We start from the raw sequence: 20,869 nt of genomic DNA, 5'->3' as shown, positions 1-20,869 counted from the left end.
CTTTTATTGTTGTTGAATGTATGCATCTAATAAGAGTATTTGAGAAAACCTGAAATACTTTACTGCTATTATGGAAATAGATTTTTGGTGCAAGATTAAGCATTTTGCAATTAATGCTGGAATTTGAAAGTATACATATAACTGTTTAATTGATCAAAATTGACAGATTCTGAATGTAATGGTATTAACATGAAAGGTGTTTGTGTATATGTATGTATATACAAACTGAAATGTAACTGAAATTTAGTACAATATGCATTAAAAGAATGTTAAGACTGAAGCAGTGATGGACTAAGCACGGTGTTGTCGTGTCCTTAATGGTGAGTGTTGTGTTGGTTGGCTTGGTGTCCCTTGGTCTGTGGCGTGTCTGTTGTAGGTTGGCTATGTCTTGTATGTTCATGATAACTAAAGATCAGTTTTAGTTTTGTGGCATCTTTTGTTTCATGAGAGTGACCTCATTAATATAAATTCTTATTCCTATATTGTAAAACATGATCTTTCTTTGTATTCACTTGACTTGCAGTTTGTTCCTCACTGTAGTGTAAAAGTTGATGTTTATTGTATTCCCAGTCCTATGTAGTGCTTTGAAATTTTGACTTCTTGTACTTGTGAGCATTGCATATATTTTATACTTTTATGGTACAAAACTGTGTATGAGTTGTGTGAACGTCCTTGTCACTGATTTTATTCAGGTCAAGTGTGTGAAACTCTTTATGTATATACTACTATGTGTGTTTTTTGGTAGTGAATCTGCAATCATCACCATCATGAGGACTCTTTTATTCAATTCTTTAAATAAACATGAAAATGTCTTTTGCCAATTTAGTTACTTATTTTTACTATTTATGCAAATATGTATAATACTAATCTTTCTTATCCTATGGAGTGGTAATGTCTTGCTTTAGTCAAGTGCCAGACTGCTATCATTGTGCACATTGTATGTAATAACCAAGTAACCTACCCGTTTACAGCACTCCTGCATTAAGTGTGTCTTAAGATGAAACAAAATAACAAGGACTTTGCTGCTTACAGGCATCATGTATGTAGTCTGACCAGCACAGATACTTCACCTCAACAATATACAGTAAAGTACAGTTTTGCCATGTCAGATGTGTACTGCCTCTTGCAGCTGCAGACTGATCAGCTGACACATTGAGTGTTGTGGATAATTGCTATACTTACAGAAAGATGCTATGAATAATGGAAGGATTAAAGAAAGCAGCAGAAAACAAGAGAAAACTGTTTTTTTTATTGTAATGTATATGATAACATATTCAATTTCATTTATAAATGTGATTTCTGTGCACATTGTGAGACTCAATCTTACTTTTTCTTGATGCATCTAGTCAATCCTGAAAACAGGATGAATGTATTTACACCTACAGACATCATAGACGTCAGATCATTACATTACTATTACCTATTTACATACACTGTCTAGTACAAAATACACACACGCTCTTGGTACACATGAAGCTACAGAGATGACACATACATACAACAGTTGGGTGACTGCAAAGGAAAAACTCATAACCTACTTAGTTCCATCAGGTTCAAGAAATATATGTTAGCAAAGAGAAGTTATAGTATTTCCACATGAAGGTGTTTGGTGAAGAGCATTAACCATGATCTTCCAGAGAGAGAGAGAGAGAGAGAGATTATTTGCACTTTTGATATTTTTCAGTTACATATGTACATGAGTATGCAAAAGGCAAATAGAATGAAAATTTACTACAGCTGTATGAAAGTTGCAGATCCTTCTTGCTCTATTAGTCTTCATTTTGTAATACACGAATTTTTCTACCAAGACACGTTTTCATGTCATTTATCATAACATAATTACAGATAAATTACAAAACTGACTGTGTATTTACGGAGCATGTTTTTTTTTTTTATTACTAACAAGAATAGTGCTAATAACACCATACAATGAAAAAATAAAGTAAAACAGTAATAATAATAATAATAATAACAATAATGACAGTAGCAATGATAATAATAATAATAATAATAATAATAATAATAGTAGTAGTTGTAGTAGTAGTAGTAGTAGTAGTACGATCTCTCCTCAGTCAAGGAAAGCTTGCACTGGCTTGATTTATGACTAAGGAAGCTAACAAATTATTTTAAGTCATATTGTACGTTTGCAATGCACAAACATCTTTAAAATGGGTCAGCTGACAGAGACGTGTTGATGTGTTGATGAGGCGACATTGAGACCTGTACCTGGCGATGTCAGTCAGTGGTGGTGCTGGTGCTAGTCCATCTCAAAAGCATCGTTGTCCCACGCGTAAGTGCCAAAGTCATAGTTAGCCATATTTCCTTTCTTGTACTGTAAAAATAAAAGAAAATAGTCAGACTTGGTGACACGTACGTTGCCGATAGAAAAAAAAAAAATTCATTAGATTTTCTCGTTTTTTTTTTTTTTATTAAGTGCTTCTTGCGTTGCTTACTTGAGAAAATAAAAAACAAGAACATTTTAACGATGATGGTGATAATAAAGCTAATAATAACAGTAATATGGATAATAATAATAATAATAATAATAATAATAAAGGCACACACACACACACACACACACAGCACGCTCGACTCACAATCGAGAGGGCCGGGTTCGAATCCCGGCGCGGCGAGGCAAATGGGCAAGCCTCTTAATGTGTGGCCCCTGTTCACCTAGCAGTAAATAGGCACGGGATGTAACACGAGGGGTTGTGGTCTCGCTTTCCCGGTGTGTGGAGTATGTTGTGGTCTCAGTCCTACCCGAAGATCGGTCTATGAGCTCTGAGTTCGCTCCGTAATGGGGAAGACTGGCTGGGTGACCAGCAGGCGACCGAGGTGAATTACACACTGATAGATACAAAAATACATGGGCTGATATAAAAAAAAAAAGGAAAGCTCTTTTACTGAGGAATGATATCTTGAAAAATAAAAGAAAGAAAAGAAAAGATGAGATATGATTGAATGACAAAAGTGTGGCAGCTACCTCGGCGTGTACGGAACTCCAGTCATTAAAGGATGAGCTGGATCTCACCCTTGGCAACAGTGTATGAGAGAGAGAGAGAGAGAGAGAGAGAGAGAGAGAGAGAGAGAGAGAGAGAGAGAGAGACCGCATTCAGAAACGCTTTGATCTTTTATCGTGACTATTTTCAAAGGCCACAGAGATAACTACAGTAGTTGGATTCTAAAGTGTTTCTCATATGAGTCAGGTAGAAATGTTGTTATTGTTTATAAAATCCTGAAAAAAAACAACATAAAAGTCCATGTGACTTCGACGAGAGACTTTTGAAAAAATATTCAAAATATTGGCATTAATATTTCAGAATATGGTTCTAAAGGAAATTACGTATATTGAATAGTTTGCGAGTCAGCGCGTGAATCATCGAACCCAAATCACCTCTATCTATCTTTATCTGTACACTACAGTGTTGGGTCGCAGCACACCAACCACCATCTTGCTTTGTAAAGTACAGGAAAATTTTGATGAAAGTTGATGGAAAGTTATGGGGTATATTATTGATTCTTGATACAAAGTCGCTGAAAGGCTAGAAAGAATCGTGAAGCTGAAATAAAAGTGTTATTCAATATAGACGTTTACTTACACTCATAACTGCCCATTGTTGAAGAGTGAGGACCAACCTGCGGGTAAGAAAGGTTTGCAGTGTGGTAAAATCATTCTGGCTCATCTGGGTGGCTACTGATAGACAGAGTTTGCCGTTAACTTAAGATTGTCATTGTTTTCATTAATCCCTTCAGTAACATCCAAGTTATCACGACGCGATTCCATATACATTCTGCTTACTATTTGGTGATTTCTTACAGCTTCAGAAACTCATGTGTGGGACTAAAATGATGAAGACAGTCCATTAACCTTCTGATCTCCATAGACCCTTCGTAATGTCAATAAAATGGTCTAATCCTACACAAATCTCAAGGCAAAAATGTGCCCCAGTATTGAAGGGGTTAAGAATGTTGCTGACCACGCCATCCACTACTCACTAAAATGATTCACATTCCCAAGACAGTAAGTAGTTAGTGGTCTGTTCCCAGGGGAGTGAGCAATAGTAGCTCTTTTTATCTCCCTCTTTAGTCTGTTGAAGATGATAATAGTTGATACAAGAATCACCCACTCACTTCCTGCCCACTCATACGTGTAATGAAGAGTCACCAGCCCGTCACATTCCTTTGGAGGTTGATAGTGTAGTGCTCCAGTCATGCTATCTGCTACAGTTAGATTAGATTTGATCAAGAGAATCCGTAAACATGTGCTTCTGATTAACAAAGGGAAAGAAAATTGATCAGCATATAAAATAGTTATCAAACATCCCAACACGATGATCATAAGAAAAATATATCTTTATAATCATATATACGTACAAGATATGAAAAAGTATAGCGTGATGGTAACACAAGACTACACAAGAGCTTACTATAACGCTGCGTGACCTCATGAAGTGTTCCGACGCCAAACATTAAAATTTCACGAATCAATTGATCAATTAAACAACCTGTTGGCTGTTGGGCTTGACAGCTCCGAGTCCCGGAATTCATAAATTTAAACAGACTTGCTGTATTTTGATTGGTTTCTGTTGTCTTTCAAGTAAATGGTAACGCTTTATGCAGGTACAACATTAGAACTCTAACTAAGTGTAGCAGCCTGAATGGACAGAGCTATTTATCAGTTTGTTTGTTTATTTCATCAATTTATAGTTTCATAGAGATAAAACTTTCCCATGCTGTCAAAATGTTTCACCAGTTTTCAGTTTTATTTTTTTTCATGCATTTCTTATATCAGGTTAGAGTGTTCCCAGTAGTACGTACAGGATCGCAACATGGGGAGGAGAGCAGCTCATGGAGGCAGTGTCAGTGTCAATTCTGGATTGAATGGTTAAGATCGAGCAGTATAAATCAGTCAGGGATAATCCTGCAAAAGGGACTGACAACGTAGTGGGCCTTCTTTTCTTGTTTTATGTTACCCTTGGCCAGTTTTCCGCTCTTCTATATAAAAGAAAATAAACACGTTTTCCAGTGACTGCAATCTCAAACGTGTACCGTCATAATTAGAATTTTCCCAGGCTTATGCATGATTCCTGTAGATGAGTACTAAGAAAAGATCTTGCAACATCAGAAAAAAAACTGGACTATAATCTTCGTACGTTTTCAAATGTTCTCATAAGAATACATAGCGTTTACAGATACGGAATACTGTTAATATTATTCTGATTTTCCAGCTGTCTACATCTTTGCCCCTCCAGTACCATGCCACGTTTTCATATTCATTCTGCTTACTAGTTGGTGATTTTATACAGCTTCAGAAACTTATGTGGGGATTAAAATACTGAAAACTTTAGCCATTAATCTTTATACCTCCATAGACCCTTCCTAATGTAAATAAAATGGTTTAATCATACCCAAAACTCAAGGTAAAAATGTGTCCCATTACTGAATTAAGGGGTTAACTTTGCAACAGGTTAATAAACATGCTTTGGTACTCGCACACAACACCGAGGCGCCATAGGTGTGAGTAACGTTTTATTGTTCATTGTGGTGTTATCAGGCGCGGCGATAAGCTCCTCATCAGTGGGCGTCACTCTGGGATAATTGTGTGTCCGCCTCTGATTGAGACCATGAGCAGTGGAAGGAAAGGGAGGCGAGTCAACTCGCCACTTGACTTGAAAGTATGTAACCTTACAGAGTATTGTAGTTAGAAGCTTTTTACTTTCTCATCACAATTATTATCAAAGGCCCCAGTGATTATTTATCAGCCGGATGCTCAAGATCGTTTCATTTGCTGATTATGTGGAAAATCTTGTAAATTTCACTACAACCATGAGAATACAGTAAGCGTCCTCAAAAACCCGTGTCACTTTTGAATGTAATGGAGGTACGGTCAGATTATCGAAAGTTTCAGTTTATTTATTTTCTTTTCTTATCTCTATTACCTTTAACCCGTTCAATACCATGACACGTTTTCATATTCATTCTGCTTAATATTCTGTGATATTCTACAGCATCAGAAACTTATGTGGGATTAAAATAGTAAAGACTCTGGCCATTAATCGTCTGACCTCCATAGACCCTTCCTAATGTCAATAAAATGTTTTAATCGTACACAAATCTCAAGTAAAAATGTTTCACCAGTATTGAAGGGTTAATGGGTTCTTGTGAAGGATATTGAAATGGAGTTTTTCAGAGGTAGCTTTCACAATATAAATCATGAATGGAAAAAAAAGAAAAATTCCATGTGAACACGACCAATCACTTTTTTGCGCCTTTGAATACTTCCAGTGAGAGAACAGAACTTTCCAGAATCACGAGTCTGTCACATCACATCACTTCTATGACACACACGAAAAGCGAAATAGTAACACGAAGCCACATACATAACCATTAGTAGTATTGACATGGCAATGCGTTCATGTCTACACACACACACACACACACACACACACACACACACACACACACACACACACACAGGCTGATAGATCAGTGGAACATATCAATAGTCCTTTGTGCATTAAAAAAGAAAAAAAAAGTTAAAAGGTGAAGCATGACGAATTTAACTCAGTTCTGTAAAGAGACGATTAGACAGATATGACCACACACACACACACACACACACACACACACACACACACACACACACACACACACACACACACACAGTATCATATTAAGAGCATTAATTAAAGTACTCACAAAAGAATAAAGAAAGGGAAGAGAAAGAAAATAAGTAAATAAACAAATTTTTCTATCCCTTTCCCCAATCATCATCATCATCATTATCATCACCATCATCATCATCATCATTAAACGTTACTGATATCTACAGGGACGAGTACAGTAACCACAAGCTATAATATAATACAACTTTAAGTATATGTACACACACACACACACACATCAGAAAGCTCAGTGGTAAGAGCGCTGGCTTACAAGCCAGAGGACCGGGGTTCGATTCTCCGGCCGGGTGGAGATATTTAGGTGTGTCTCCTTTCACGTGTAGCCCCTGTTCACCTAGCAGTGAGTAGGTACGGGATGTAAATCGAGGAGTTGTGACCTTGTTGTCCCGGTGTGTGGTGTGTGCCTGGTCTCAGGCCTATCCCAAGATCGGAAATAATGAGCTCTGAGCTCGTTCCGTAGGGTAACGTCTGGCTGTCTCGTCAGAGACTGCAGCAGATCAAACAGTGAAACACACACACACTTGCAAATATATAAATAAATCCTACAGCTTAATTAACTTGCAAATACCTAATTATTTTTCTTCTTTTTTAACTGCATTGTTTATTTTTCAGGCCCCATTACTATCATCATTATTGCTATATATACACACAAGCTCTCCCCCCCTCCCTCTCCCTCTCTCTCTCTCTTGATATGGCGGTTGTTATCATCACCCACATATATTCTTCCGCAGAGATAGGATTGTGACGTGGCCTCATTACCTTTTGTCTGTACTCACTTTCTCACTCCTTTCCGTCTTTGCACTTACCATATGCGTGATGATTGACGCTACGGGAATGGTCACCAGCAAGAGCAGACCGTAGCAGCTGACGGAGGTGGTGACGGTGATAAAGAAGTAAGCGTAGTCTTGATCAATGAATTCGTCCCAGAACTTGCTGTCTTCAATGCAGTCGATCTGAAAGGAAAAGCACAGCGTGAGGTGAGATATGCAAGCTCTCTCTCTCTCTCTCTCTCTCTCTCAAGATCATGCAGTGTTGTCTAAGTGTATTCACTTTTTCAATCTCGACTTAAAATTTCAAACAGCTGACTTGCCGCAGCCTCCTCCCTTCACTCTCCCCGTCCCGCCCCGCACCGCTGGGCCAGGCAAGGCGTCAGCAAGCCTATTATTTAATCTACCACGTATTACAGTCATGCTTACATTGTGTAATGTTTATCGGTAAGTCACCTATCCATTAATACTACTTATCTCATTACAGGCTACTGCAATACCCCCAATACTTGTAGAAATTATGTGTTGACGCGAAATGTCTTTAATATGAAATTATGATAGCTATTCGGCCGTTTTTACAAGTTTTACAGTATTGCAGTATCCAGTGACGAGATGAGTAGTCTTGACGGACAGATGATTTACTGACAAGCATTACGCGATGTTAGTATAGCTGTAATTAACAAAAAAATTAATAATAGGCTGGCTGACAAGTACTACCTTGCCTGACCGTGCGACACAATATAATTACAGACGCTGACTCAGCCGTTGTATGTGAGACTCTGCCACATTCGAATTTCACCGCATGGCTAAAGATAGCCTCAAAATGTATATGTGTGGAACATTTTCTACTTGTGACTTCACCTGATGCAGTATTAGCAGAAACTCGTGTTACTGTGTTTATTACAGCCTGTAAGGTGTAGAACTGTAGATAGTCGGGGATTGGGCTTTTTGCCGCGAGCCATCCACATAATTGTTCGTCGTGTAAACTGTAAACTTTACAGTTTACAGACCCTCTCTGGTAGTGAAGAGCGAAAATCCAGGAAAGTCGGAGACAATAGAGTTAAGAACCCGGCTGATCATCTCTGTTACTTTGGAAAGTAGCTGTGGTGAGAAAGAGAGCAAAGCATATCTGAACGGAATATAGGTTAGGTATGTTGTACTCACCGTGAAATCCTGTATGGTGGTAAAGTAGTCATAGATGCAGTATGCGTTATAAGCGGAGATGCCTAGCGCCCACACCACCCACATCCAGATCAGAGGCAGGTTGATCTTTGGGAGAAGGGGAGAAAGAGCGGTCATTAGAGAACACACACACACACACACACACACACACACACACACAGGCCTATCCAAAGATCGGAAATAATGAGCTCTGTGCTCGTTCCGTAGGGTAACGTCTAGGGCGGCTGTCTCGTCTGAGACTGCAGCAGATCAAACAGTGAACACACACACACACACACACACACACACACACACACACACACACACACACACACACACACACACATCAACAAAGAAACTCAATATTATGACACTGCAGCAAGGAACTAAACTAACATAAGGAGAGATGAGAATATGCAGAAATCTGCCTAGTTTTGAAACAAAGCAATGTCATGTAGATCAACAGTATACATTAAAGGATTAAGTGATATATGCAACTGATATAATAAAAAAAATCAAAGTATATTAGGTAATTTGGTTTAAAGATGGACATTATTATTATTATTATTATTATTATTATTATTATTATTATTATTATTATTATTATTATTATTATCATTATTATTATTACTATTATTATTAATATAATTTTCAGTAATAGTAGCAGTAGTAGTAGTAGTAGTAGTAGTAGTAGTAGTAGTAGTAGTAGTAGTAATAGTAGTAGTAGTAGTAGTAGTAGTAGTAGTAGTAGTAGTAGTAGTAGTAGTAGTAGTAGTTCTAACAGTAAGTAAAGCAACAGAATATGCATACTTACAACAGCAAATCCAATAATGAAGCAGATGCCAGCGACAGTCCCTATGATGCCTTCCACTAGGCCTATGTAACTGCGAACCTCCAGCTCTGAGGAACAAGCAGACAACCTTGCAGTCAACACACTCAAGGAGGAGCCTCGGTAGGAATGCAGAAAACATTATAGGACAATTACTTTTTGACCATCTAAGGATACAAGAGAAGAAGGAAATAGTGTATGAAATATGGAAGAAGAGAAAAAGTCAGCGGAAGAACTTGATGGAGAGAGCAGAATTAAAAGATAAGAAACAACATCAGGGAAGCGCCGATACAAAGGTCAAGCTTCTCGACCTACACTTGACCTGATCTAACCTGACAACTCGGATTAAATAACGAAGACAAGTATGGAATATAATTGATTCACAGCTGTTTGAGATGAAAGCGATCATTGACCAACATCTTATCATAAAGCTTGCTGGGCTGGCGGATGAAATTATTGGTATTATTAATCGTAGTACACTAAGTTTTTGTTGCTTTTGTTGTTGTTGTGTTGCTAGAAGGAAAAAAGAAGGTGAAGACTGGTAGTTGTAGTAGTAGTAATAGTGGTTGTTGTGGTGGTGGTATTGATGTTGTTGGTGATGGTAACAGTGTACTAATAGTAACAATAGAACTAACAGCATAACCCTCATCATCCTCACAACAGTAGGTCGAGGACTGGCCTGCACCACGTAACACTTACGCACCTTCATGGTAACACACGTCAGACTGGTTTCTCAGGTCCAGGCAAGGCTCGTAGTCGAAGTCCAATTGGGTGACATTGACGCAGTGGTCCACCTCGTACACCTTCCAGGCGTAGAACCCCTCCGTGCCCAGTCCCACCAGCTGCAGATCAAACAATAAAAGTCTGGTCACCTCACACATATCAGAGAGAGACAAAAGAAAAAAAAAAAAATAGACTTAATTAAGCCATAGCAAGATGAACTACCCACCAACTGTTACTGCTATACTGTTTTTCATTATTTCGATCTTTGTCCATCTTCTGTCCAACCTCTTAATATCTTCCTCCTTTTCTCAAGAATAATAGAAAAAAAAAATCAAGGTGAATCACAAGGGGGAACACAAATTTCGGAGGAGACAAACATCACCTCACACATAGCCTACCAGGTATTGCTATTGATGCTTTCCTTCTTTTTATGTATTTTGTGGTTTAGTCTATTGTTATCTTTTATCATTGATATGAATTATATCTATTTGATCCGAGTCTATATCAGTCTAGCATACGTGGACATACCAGGTGCTACTGCTACTACCTTCTGAATCCCTTTGTGTGTGTATCCCTTTGTGTTCTAAATTTTAGTCAATTGTTATCTTATCAGTAGTATGAATAATATCCTAGCTGATCTATACAAGACAGTCTCAGCGTGGCACTAGCTAGCACTTCACATACGGTTCATTTCTCTCCTTGCTGTCATCACTGCCAGGATACTCGTATGAATTACAGTCCCATCTGGAGAGCGTTTTCTGACTACAAATATAATATATTCTCCATGTTGACAGAACTCTTGTGTAGCGTGAGGGAGGAATGTAGCCTCAATACACACAAGCTGCAAAAAACGTGCTGCATCTATCTTTCCAGAAATCGTTGTTGTGATCGCTTGCTCATATACTCGTGGCAGACGTAACGTTGCCCCATATCAGGGGTAGGCACATTTTTCAGTGTTAGGGCCACATTAAAAAAAAATCACAATTTTATACAATCTTATAGGGTCGCATAGTATATCAATTCAAAATCATTAATATTTCAAATACATAATTAAGGTTTGTAAAGAAAAAGCCACTCTCACACGCATGCGCACACTTGCGGGAAGAAAATTAAATGCTCGCAATACTATTTGGCGTTGTTGATTATTAACTTCCTCGCTTAAATTCACATTTGTCGGGCCGCATGAATTCCTTTGACTGGTCGCATGCGGCCCGCGGGCCGTAGTTTGCTCACACCTGTGACGTATATTATGTAGGTACTGTACCTAGAGCACGGCTGCTTTAACTCTTGCTTGAACAGGCGCTTCTTCCATTCCCATAACTATAAGGATACTACTTAAAGACTTAAACAAAAAAAATCTCCAGACTATCACGGGTAGAGTGTGAGAACAAACAGATGTCTGATAAAATCACTCAACAGCCAGGCTTTGTAGGAAGAAAATTTGTTTTTAGAGAAGTGAAAAGCAATACTTTAGATAAGTGAACATTTTTTATAAATTTTTTTTATGAAAGAGACGAGGGTAAATATAGTTTAAAAATTGTATATTTTCAAGAGAAAGAAGGAAAATAACCTTAGGATCTGAAGAGTTTTAAGAGTGAAAAATATTGTTTCCAGACTCCAGTTTGGAGAACTCTCTCTCTCTCTCTCTCTCTCTCTCTCTCTCTCTCTCTCTCTCTCTGACTGCTGGGAATAGTCAATAAGGATTCAAGATTTCAACGAGAAAGAGTGGAAGAGTGGAAAACAGACATGATGATACTTCGTGGATATCCCTACAACTGCACACACACACACACACACACACACACACTCCAAGACGCCGTGAAACACTTACCGTGGCAAAAACTGCCATAGCGATACCCGTTGCCTGCAGCGCCTTTAGCCCACACATTTTGCCGCACGTCAGTCACTTTCCCGGTATAGTTGTAAACTATATGGCGCGGTTTCCCAAGAGCGATAGCTATGCTGGTAATCTTATTTCCTGCGCTACACTGCTCGGCGACCATACCATGCACCATCTACGACCCACGCTCTTATTATCACAACCAGCAATTGTTATCTTATCTATGACACTCATTTGTCAACCACGATGAAAGAGGCGATAAAATACAGAGGCGGCAAACAGGTGGTAGGCTACACGTCACAAGACTCTGCTTGGCGTCAAAATCCAACACTCTTCCTGAAAGCCACTTCCACCACCCTAAGTAGGTTGGCACTCAGACGCAGCTACGCTTGACATAATTGTTAATCCAAATAATATATCATATTCACAGCTCTGCATAGGCACTTATCATCTTTACTTGCGAGAGTGTCAAGCGGAAATAGCCATGTATATCACTGGTATCGAGTGAGTGAGTCAGCCTGCTCACCCAGCCCAGCCCAGCCCAGCCCACTGAGCCCACGCAATGAGATGAAACGGAGACTTGTCGCGGCGGACAGCACGAATGTTTTGTCTTGATGTGGGGTTACGAATATTCTTGTATGCGATACGTTAAGCTACAAAAATCCGTTCATTTTTCTCTCACAATTCAGGGAGTATCTCTGACGGAGAAAGTGGAGCTTGAGCTAAGAGGCAGAGCGGTGGAGGTTGTTAAAGGGTGGGATCATGTATGTACAGTAGGTATGTGTGGACTCGTGGAGTGCCGACGCTGCATTTCCTGTATGGCGTAAAATCAACTGATCATATACTGCTGACGAAAACAATCTGACTTGACGGGCTGTGTAGGAGGAAGGAGCCGTGCTTGAGAGACTTCCACTACTGCCTTGTTTTCATGTCTAGAAAGAAAAAAAAAGCCCCAATGTTTCCACGCTTATCTTCTTGTCTAGATGTTACCGCACACCGACATTACTAAACAGTCAAACCTCTACAGAAAGTCCGTATACACACTCTTTTTCCTCATCAACAGAAAGATAATGATTCTCTGTTACAAATGCTTGCTACACATCGAATTATGAACAGAGAGATAAGCGTTACTGTGTTTATCCATGTGCGTCACACAAACCTCAACCAAGCCGAGTTGCTATTGTACACACTTCCAACTGTATGCATGTGTAAACAAACCGTCATATGACTTTAGCGGTATCTGATAACCGTAAATGAGGAAACAAGCAATCGGTTTCACACACACACACACACACACACACACACACACTCAATAAACTATTGGTTTTTACAGTAACATTGGCGAAGCCTCATCTTGTAATGCTTGTTTGTATATTTCAAGGTACATATTTTATTAGACTATGAACACCTACTTGGGACGACATCATGTAAAGAACGCTTAACCATTAATTCATTAATTTATCCACTAGCGGTGATATGATACTTCGAAAAAAAATACTATTATCTTCTCCAAACTATACTTGAATTTCATGCTACGGCTCAAAATGCATGTGTATAGAACATCCGGCAGGACATGTTACTACACCTGTGAATAAAACATTGCCAAGATATACAATACTACTAAGGAGCGTCGCGTAGAAAGGTTTGAGATCCACCGGCTGTCTAATTAACATTCCTTATAGAAAAGTGCTTATCGTAAGTAGCAAGCAATGGAGAAGGAGGGAAAGAGGAAGAGGAAAAGGAGAAGAAAGAGATGAAGCAGAAAGGAGTGAGGCACAACTGTCATTTCTTTCTGAGGCTTTGCGCTCAGGAGTTCCTTGAGAGAGAGAGAGAGAGAGAGATGGATGACGTGGTGACACTGATCGGCTGAGTTTTCGAGATGGCTGAACCAATCAAAGGAAAACTGAATCCTTCACCTGATGTGGGGCTACTGTTATTGAGAATCATATGGCAAGGAATCTCTACATTGCAATCAGTACCAAAAGAAGTCATAGACCATTGAAATAGTTTTTTTGCATTTCAGAAGTGAATGAATTTTACCCGTGTATGGAGACCAAGGAAACTAGACCCATGATAGAGACGGAGATGAATAACTCATAGAACATCCCTCAGTAAAAAGAAGAAAAGAAGAAAAAAAAAAAGACTTAAAAGCAATAGAAAGAATGACAGGCAACCACACAAGAAGAAAACGTCACCTCTGAATGTAAACAAACAGCGGAAGGAAGCCGAGCGGAGGAGAGAAGGAATCATATGTGGCCTTATTATTGCACCACTTTCTCACCGCTGAGTGGCTAAATTTTCGCCAATATGATCGAATCGTGCTCCAAGAAGCGAATGATCATTGCCATTGCGTGTCTCATCGGGTGAGTGACCTGATACTGATAGTTCTGCCACGTCAAATAAGTGACTGACAAACTGATCTGCTTAGGGTACACAACTCAGTCTTTTTTTCTTAGAATTCACCGCCTCCAGTAACTTCTTCCCATTATAGACTGGCGTACCCGTAAAATTGGGCTATCGCATGTCTTGTCTGCCTAACCATAGCAATAAGGAAGAGCCAACCAGGTGAGTCACACAGCTGAGGTCAGGCCGATTGATGGGTCTTGCTCCCTGCCTGATTCGTTGGTGTCTGGCGGCCCAACCATGTCACAAGCCCTGTGTGTTGGATTAAGTACGGGATTATTATGCTGCATTGTTTTGTGTTGTCTTTATTGTTAGCTTTATTATCTCTCTCTCTCTCTCTCTCTCTCTCTCTCTCTCTCTCTCTCTCTCTCTCTCTCTCTCTCTCTCCTGCCATACTGTTTTGTGCCCATTGTATTGTAAGCCGTCCAAAGATGTGTAAATCGTCTTATGAGGTTAAATAACTTTGAGGAAAAGTGTCGATTACTGTTGTCTTTATGAAATGTGTCAAAATCATCTATTTCACAATGTTATTTTACTCTTTTCCTAGTTTCAACATGACTTTTCTTACTCTTTTCATCAGTTGAAGCTCATTCCAAGCATTTTGAACCCTAATGTATATAAGCAACATATATTATAATGATGAAAGGAATTTTTTTTTTAGTTAGGTTAAGTCACTGATAAAGTTAGGTTAGCTTAGATTAGTTTAGCTATGGTCAGATTGAGTTAGGTTAGTTTGGTTTGGTTAAAGTTAATTTTGTTAGGTTGGGTGACGTGGTGGTGGTGCGTGACAGTTAACCACCACCAGCCACAGACCAGCTGCCGTCAATCTTCTCTTGGGAACACTGCCAATGATTGTTAATGCTTCACTGTTTATTTGTCAGGATGAAGCTTTTTTTCTGGTAGATTATGGTCTGTTTTGCATTAATTTTGATTTTGCTTGTATCGCAAATCATTAGTTCCTGATTGATGATCAGCCAGGCCTCATAGAAAATGTAGTTTACAGAAAGAACAAGCAGATTACTTCATTTATCTATTTTCTTTTCTTTTTTTCTTGAATATAGAGACAGATGAGAGAATAATTTTTCCTTTTTCCTCCACATTAAACCTAACAAGGTAGTTAGTAGGAATCGGAGGAGAAAATGTCTGATAAAATTGCAGTGTAACTCAATATAGCCTATCTTCTCCATATCTAACAGCTTTTCTAGTATCGTGAAGTTAATTTTACCAGCATATGTGAGATGGCAGTTCCAAACATGTGATCGTTTTTTAATTGCAGTCTGTCTGTGCTGGTCCTCATTGTGGAGAATGAGCTGACACCGTCTGACACGCGGCCCCACACACACACCACAGAGCACCCAAACACCACACTCAGGGAACTCTGCTGGATGAGAGAGGAGGTGCAGGAGTTGGAGGAGTGTCAGCCATGTACTGGTAAGGGAGCAGTGTTTAGTAAAGGGTGTAGTTGCTATACACTTCTACAAAGCTACAATAATTGGAGTACTGCCACATATCCTACACAAAGGTGGTCATATTTCCTACTCAAAATTAAAGTTTCCAGCATATTTCGTATGCAAGAACTTACTACCAAACAGTGCACAGCTCCTGTAGGAAACATGTCACTACTCTAAAAATGACTGAATTGGTAGATGTGTCCTGTGGGAAATGTGGTGTGCTTCCTTTAGTGATGGTGCGGTGGAGGAGAGTGTACTGATGACACTATCAGGTACAGTTGGCTCTAAGAATTATGCAGCTTTTCACAGCATTACCATGGAGATATTTCCTGTTTCAGTGGGTCATTAAACCTTCAACTTGCTGTAACATGTTGTGAAACTTTTAGAGCCAACCATATGGTGTCTGGTTCATGTTTTTGAGAATGTAAAAGTGTCTTGTATTGGAGAGCTTTGTGTGTGTGTGTGTGTGCTTGCATGCGTGCGTGAGCTTGCTTGCGTGCGTGTGTGTGTTTACTTATTATTTTTTTGGCTTGGTATCTGGCTTGTACAGATATCCCTTGTGTTGATAAGCTTTGACAGATAAAAAAGAGGAGTGCTTTACATGGGAAGAGATGTTCTTATATGTAGGCATTGAGAAGTGTGTTTGTGTTGAGTCTTGATAATTAGAGAAGGAAGCAGATGTTATCCTCAAACATTTGAATATTTTATACATTTATTTCACATTTTAAATGTGCACAGGAATATGTAGGTGACCAAGACATAGTGAAGAGTACAAGACAGGCTGGCAGGTTTAATCTGAATGAGGAGTGGTGTCTTTTCTGTCTCCCACACTGCATATTTCAATATATTCCTCATAGTTCTCTTGTGTTGTGTCTTGTTATTGTGTTTGAACAATTTTATTGTAGCTATATCATACCTCTTGTGGATTTTTTGAGAGATGTGTGGGAGAAATTGATGTTATGTGTATCTGATCATTAGTGGAGAAATTTTTAAGGTTATAATGGGGATATGATGAATGGGCCTCACTCTTCACTGGTGTCCATTCTTGCCTTTCCAACAATGGTCAAGATAGAGATAATAATATATTTAAATCATTATATATTTTAAGAGCAAAAATTGGTAGATTCCTATGATATTCTTTAATATCTAGACTTAGTTTTAATTTTTGCCTTATTCACTTTGCAGCTTTTGAGACGACAAGTGGTAATCCGTCAGTGTGCAGCTCAGCAAAGTACCGCCAGAAAATAAACTGCAGCAAAACAGGAGAAGTCTTCCGCAAGTAAGAAAACAGATGTGTTGTGTTGCTTGTGCTTTTTTCCTTTCATTTCACTGTTCTACCATGGATCTAATCTTTCAAAATATTCTTTTTCTCTTTTCTTAACATTAATTTACCAGGAAAAGTGGTCTAGTCTTCCTATCCTCTCAGTGTTTGTTGCAGTCCTGTCCCTCACTCATGATTCATTGCTAGCACATCAGTAGAGGAAGTGTTGCTTTTCATCTTTGTCACTCGCTAGTATTTGTCTCTGGTCTTCATTACAATTTCATAACTGGAAAGCTGAACAAAACAACAACTATATGTACCAGAAATGCAAGCTTAACCCCTTCATTACTGGGACACATTTTTACTTTGTTTTTTGTGCATGATTAGACCATTTCATTGACATTAGGAATGATCTTTGGAGGTCAGAAGATTAATGCCCACAGTCTTCACTTTTTTTTATTCCCCAACATAAGTTTGTGAAGCTGTATAAAGCAATCTAATAGTAAGTAGAATGAATATGGAAATACGTCTTGATACTTAAGAGGTAGACATATATACAAGTTAGGTAGAGAATGGGGATGTAAGAGGGATAATCACTACTAGCTTATCTCCATTGGTTTGATTTACAGGGAAGTTCCGTTAGATGAGCTTCCATTACACAAGAAACCAATGATGGGAGGTGTGTTAGTCAGAACTCTCTTCTTTTATGTACATGGAAAATTCTGATGATACAAGCTACAGTGTGAGGCGAGTAGAACTGCAAAGTTTTAATCATGTGCCTTCCTGCACTATCCCACTGACTCATCTGAGCTTTGTGTTGATGTATTTTGATTTAGACATGAAGAGACGTGTTTGTGAGGACTGGAAGGCAACCACACACCTATCCCTTGTCTCTATAGTTCATTCATTCCCCCTGTCAGTCATATTTTAAATTGGACTTGATTCTCAAACTCTCACTATTACAGCCTTACTGCATGTTATTATACTTGTTCTCTATAGTAATTTTGCTTGCAAGTGCTATATTTAGAATGCAGTACAGTGCTTTATGCAATCAATCAGTGCTTGGATGTGTTACAGTGTCACTGCTGATGTGTTCTTTCATTCACTGTCTATAGAGTGGTGTTGTGTGTGTGACTGACTAGATGATGTATAGATTGTGCCTTATTTTGCCTTTCAAGTGCTAACTGTGCCTTTCAAGTGGCTGATGAGTTCTGATGTAGTCATAATAGTAAGGCTAAGTGAGCTGGAGTACCAATAACATGAGTGAAGAAGGTAAAAGTTGTTGAGAGAGACAGGAGTGGTGAGCCAGTTGCCCTCACCGTCACATTAACTATGCATTGGTGAGTGTTTTTGCACATTTCATATGTTTAAATTATGCAAAATGATGGTCTTTGTGTGGTGTTTTCTCTTTCAGGTTACTTTATTGATGATTCTGTAATAGTATAGACATATTTGTTGTGTTTGGCATTATATGTTTTAGCATGAAAACTTAACTTTGACAAGGATCACAAAACTTACACTTTTTTCCATTAGTTTCGTATGTGTTTTGTTATATGAGAATTTGCTATAACGAACAATTCAAATGGAACGTATCTGCTCATATCATTGGGACCTCTCCGCAGTGTTTTAAAAGGTGATCAATGCATATGTGGTATGGCTCCAGCAGGTATGATGGTCTGCTTTAGAGCATCTTGGAAATACTGAGAAATTAATCTAAAGTCAGGATAGATTAGCCAGGAATCAAACCAGGACATTGACAAACACATGTCTTGCCACTTGCAACAACTGCCTTGCCACTCAAGTCAAGTTCAAGGCCTGAGTGTGACTTGGCTGGCTGTGACAGTTCTGTTGCTACATTGGTTCATCTGTAGTGTAATGACGGCCACCTTTAGGTGCTGCACCACAAGATGAACCCAGGCAGTCATGGTTGCTCCACGTGTCACTGCTTTGGGAATCAACCTGCTGTGTGATTCAAGTCATCAAAACCATTATGATTTCCATTTGCTGTCTTTTGTATTCTTACTAAATGAGCTTGTGTGTGTGGTTTGCCACCTCTATGTCAGCAACTCTTCTTCTGACTTGCTTATGTTTCACTAAAATCACCATGTCTCAGTGGAGTTTAGTCACAGCTCTGTTAAAAGCAATGGACCTTTTTTTGTTCACCTCCACTACACTCTAAGAATTGTTTGCATGGGGACACAGGAAACCAAGACAGAATAGGAGGTAAGATTTGTATTTTGTGGACTAAAGTAAATGTCAAAAAAGTTGTGGATAATTGAAGGAGAGATAGTCCAGCAGTTAAATGGTAATTAAAAGAAGTAGTATTGAGTACATGTTGTTAACTACAGGTGTGACCGTGTTGTGTGGCTGGAGGAGCGGCACTTTTGGATCTTTGAGGCGATGATGGCACTTTTGGGAATGGCCGCTGGCTTGGCCACCATGGCCAGGCAGAAGATTCTTGACCACAGAGTTGTCCAGCGGATACAGCGACAAGTTGCAGCAGGAGTTTGATTGTAGGCTTTGATGATAGAAGCAAGTATATAATATATATATTGTGGTATTTTGTATATTCAGAGTTGTGAGATTTAGGCATTGTGTAAATTGAAGCATGTATGAAGAAGAATGCTAAAATTCCATCTATATTACATAGTTTCACCTTCATTCATCATCATTACTCTGAGACATGTATCCTAATGTTGCTACTATGATGAACTCTTCCTCTTCCTCATCACTGCCGCCACATACTCACAATCATCTAGTCACACATGAAAGCTTTCTATCTACTCCTAGTTACTGGACAGCAATGGGTGGATGCATTTTCAAGTGGGGTATACATTTATGTTATGGGTATAGTACAATCATAAGTCATGCCTCATCAAGTGATATTCCTGTGTTATGTGTGTTTGTTGAGACTCCTGGAGTATTGATGCTTATTTTACTGATGGAATGAAACATGCTTTATATATAATAAAGATGCTTTTACTGTCCTATCACTTCCCAGGTTCAGTCATGTGACTACTGTTTTAGATTTACATGTATGCATGTACGTGATACCCTATACCATGAATTTTATGTATTACTGGTGGGGGTAAGGGGTGTCTGCCAGTACCAAAAGTCTGTTAAGTTGAATTTAACAGAAGGATTATTTATTAACACTACATGTTTCTGTATTTTCTGCTTTTTGTATGTCTGCTCCAGTTGAGGTGCTTATCAAGGCTAGAACCAACATAAACAAATGGTTTTAGTCAGTTGTTACAATATGGATGGGTGAATCACAGTTTATCAGTAGGGGAGACTGATAGAGATTGTCTTAGTTAGAAAACTTCAAGCTGTGTAAAGGTGAATGGTGAAACTTCAAATGTTAGAGATGAAATAATCGTTGATAATTGAGTAGCAGTGGTAATGATGAATGTCAGCATGGGAAGTACCTAGCTTAAGGGAATGCAGCTGAAAGAGGAAGCACTGAAAGGAATGAGCACAGTGGAAGGTGAAGGCAGTTCTTTTATCATCTCTTCTCTAAGACAGACATGTGTTTACAAGGAGGCTTAGCTCAGTGCAGCGCTGGATTCAGAATTATTGAGAGTAAGCAGGATTCTTTAGCAGCTGTCAGAAATACAAATGCCTCCCTTCCCCTCTCTCTCTCTCTCTCTCTCTCTCTCTCTCTCTCTCTCTCTCTCGTTTCTGAAGAAGACATCGAAATAGTAGTAAAAAATTACTTAGTGAAAATTCTCGATACTTTCCTCTTGAAAGG

At 38.9% G+C, this 20,869-nt stretch overlaps 2 protein-coding genes across 4 annotated transcripts; one reads left to right on the top strand and one right to left on the bottom strand.

The window, feature by feature from the left end:
- Nucleotides 1–1,226: 1,226 nt before the first annotated feature.
- On the bottom strand, nt 1,227–12,543 carry LOC123514989. 2 transcript variants are annotated; one of them, XM_045273296.1, is made up of 7 exons: nt 11,995–12,543; nt 10,144–10,282; nt 9,426–9,511; nt 8,615–8,719; nt 7,490–7,636; nt 3,600–3,636; nt 1,227–2,332 (listed from the first exon to the last, which is right to left on the bottom strand). In XM_045273296.1, exons 1-7 carry the CDS (start codon nt 12,049–12,051, stop codon nt 2,310–2,312), a joined length of 594 nt encoding a protein of 197 aa, XP_045129231.1. In that variant the 5' UTR covers nt 12,052–12,543; the 3' UTR covers nt 1,227–2,309. The 2 variants fall into 2 exon arrangements, with proteins under 2 accessions (XP_045129231.1, XP_045129230.1); XM_045273295.1 differs by lacking the exon at nt 3,600–3,636.
- Nucleotides 12,544–13,954: 1,411 nt separating this feature from the next.
- Nucleotides 13,955–20,090, top strand: LOC123515038 (protein JTB-like). 2 transcript variants are annotated; one of them, XM_045273423.1, is made up of 4 exons: nt 13,955–14,366; nt 15,683–15,837; nt 17,043–17,136; nt 19,467–20,090. In XM_045273423.1, exons 1-4 carry the CDS (start codon nt 14,311–14,313, stop codon nt 19,627–19,629), a joined length of 468 nt encoding a protein of 155 aa, XP_045129358.1. In that variant the 5' UTR covers nt 13,955–14,310; the 3' UTR covers nt 19,630–20,090. The 2 variants fall into 2 exon arrangements, with proteins under 2 accessions (XP_045129358.1, XP_045129359.1); XM_045273424.1 differs by lacking the exon at nt 13,955–14,366 and adding an exon at nt 14,435–14,568.
- The last annotated feature ends 779 nt before the right edge of the window (nt 20,091–20,869 follow it).

The sequence above is a fragment of the Portunus trituberculatus genome, chromosome 38, assembly GCF_017591435.1.
Source record: "Portunus trituberculatus isolate SZX2019 chromosome 38, ASM1759143v1, whole genome shotgun sequence".
Lineage (NCBI taxonomy): Eukaryota > Metazoa > Arthropoda > Malacostraca > Decapoda > Portunidae > Portunus > Portunus trituberculatus.
This window is presented reverse-complemented; position numbering and strand designations above follow the sequence as displayed.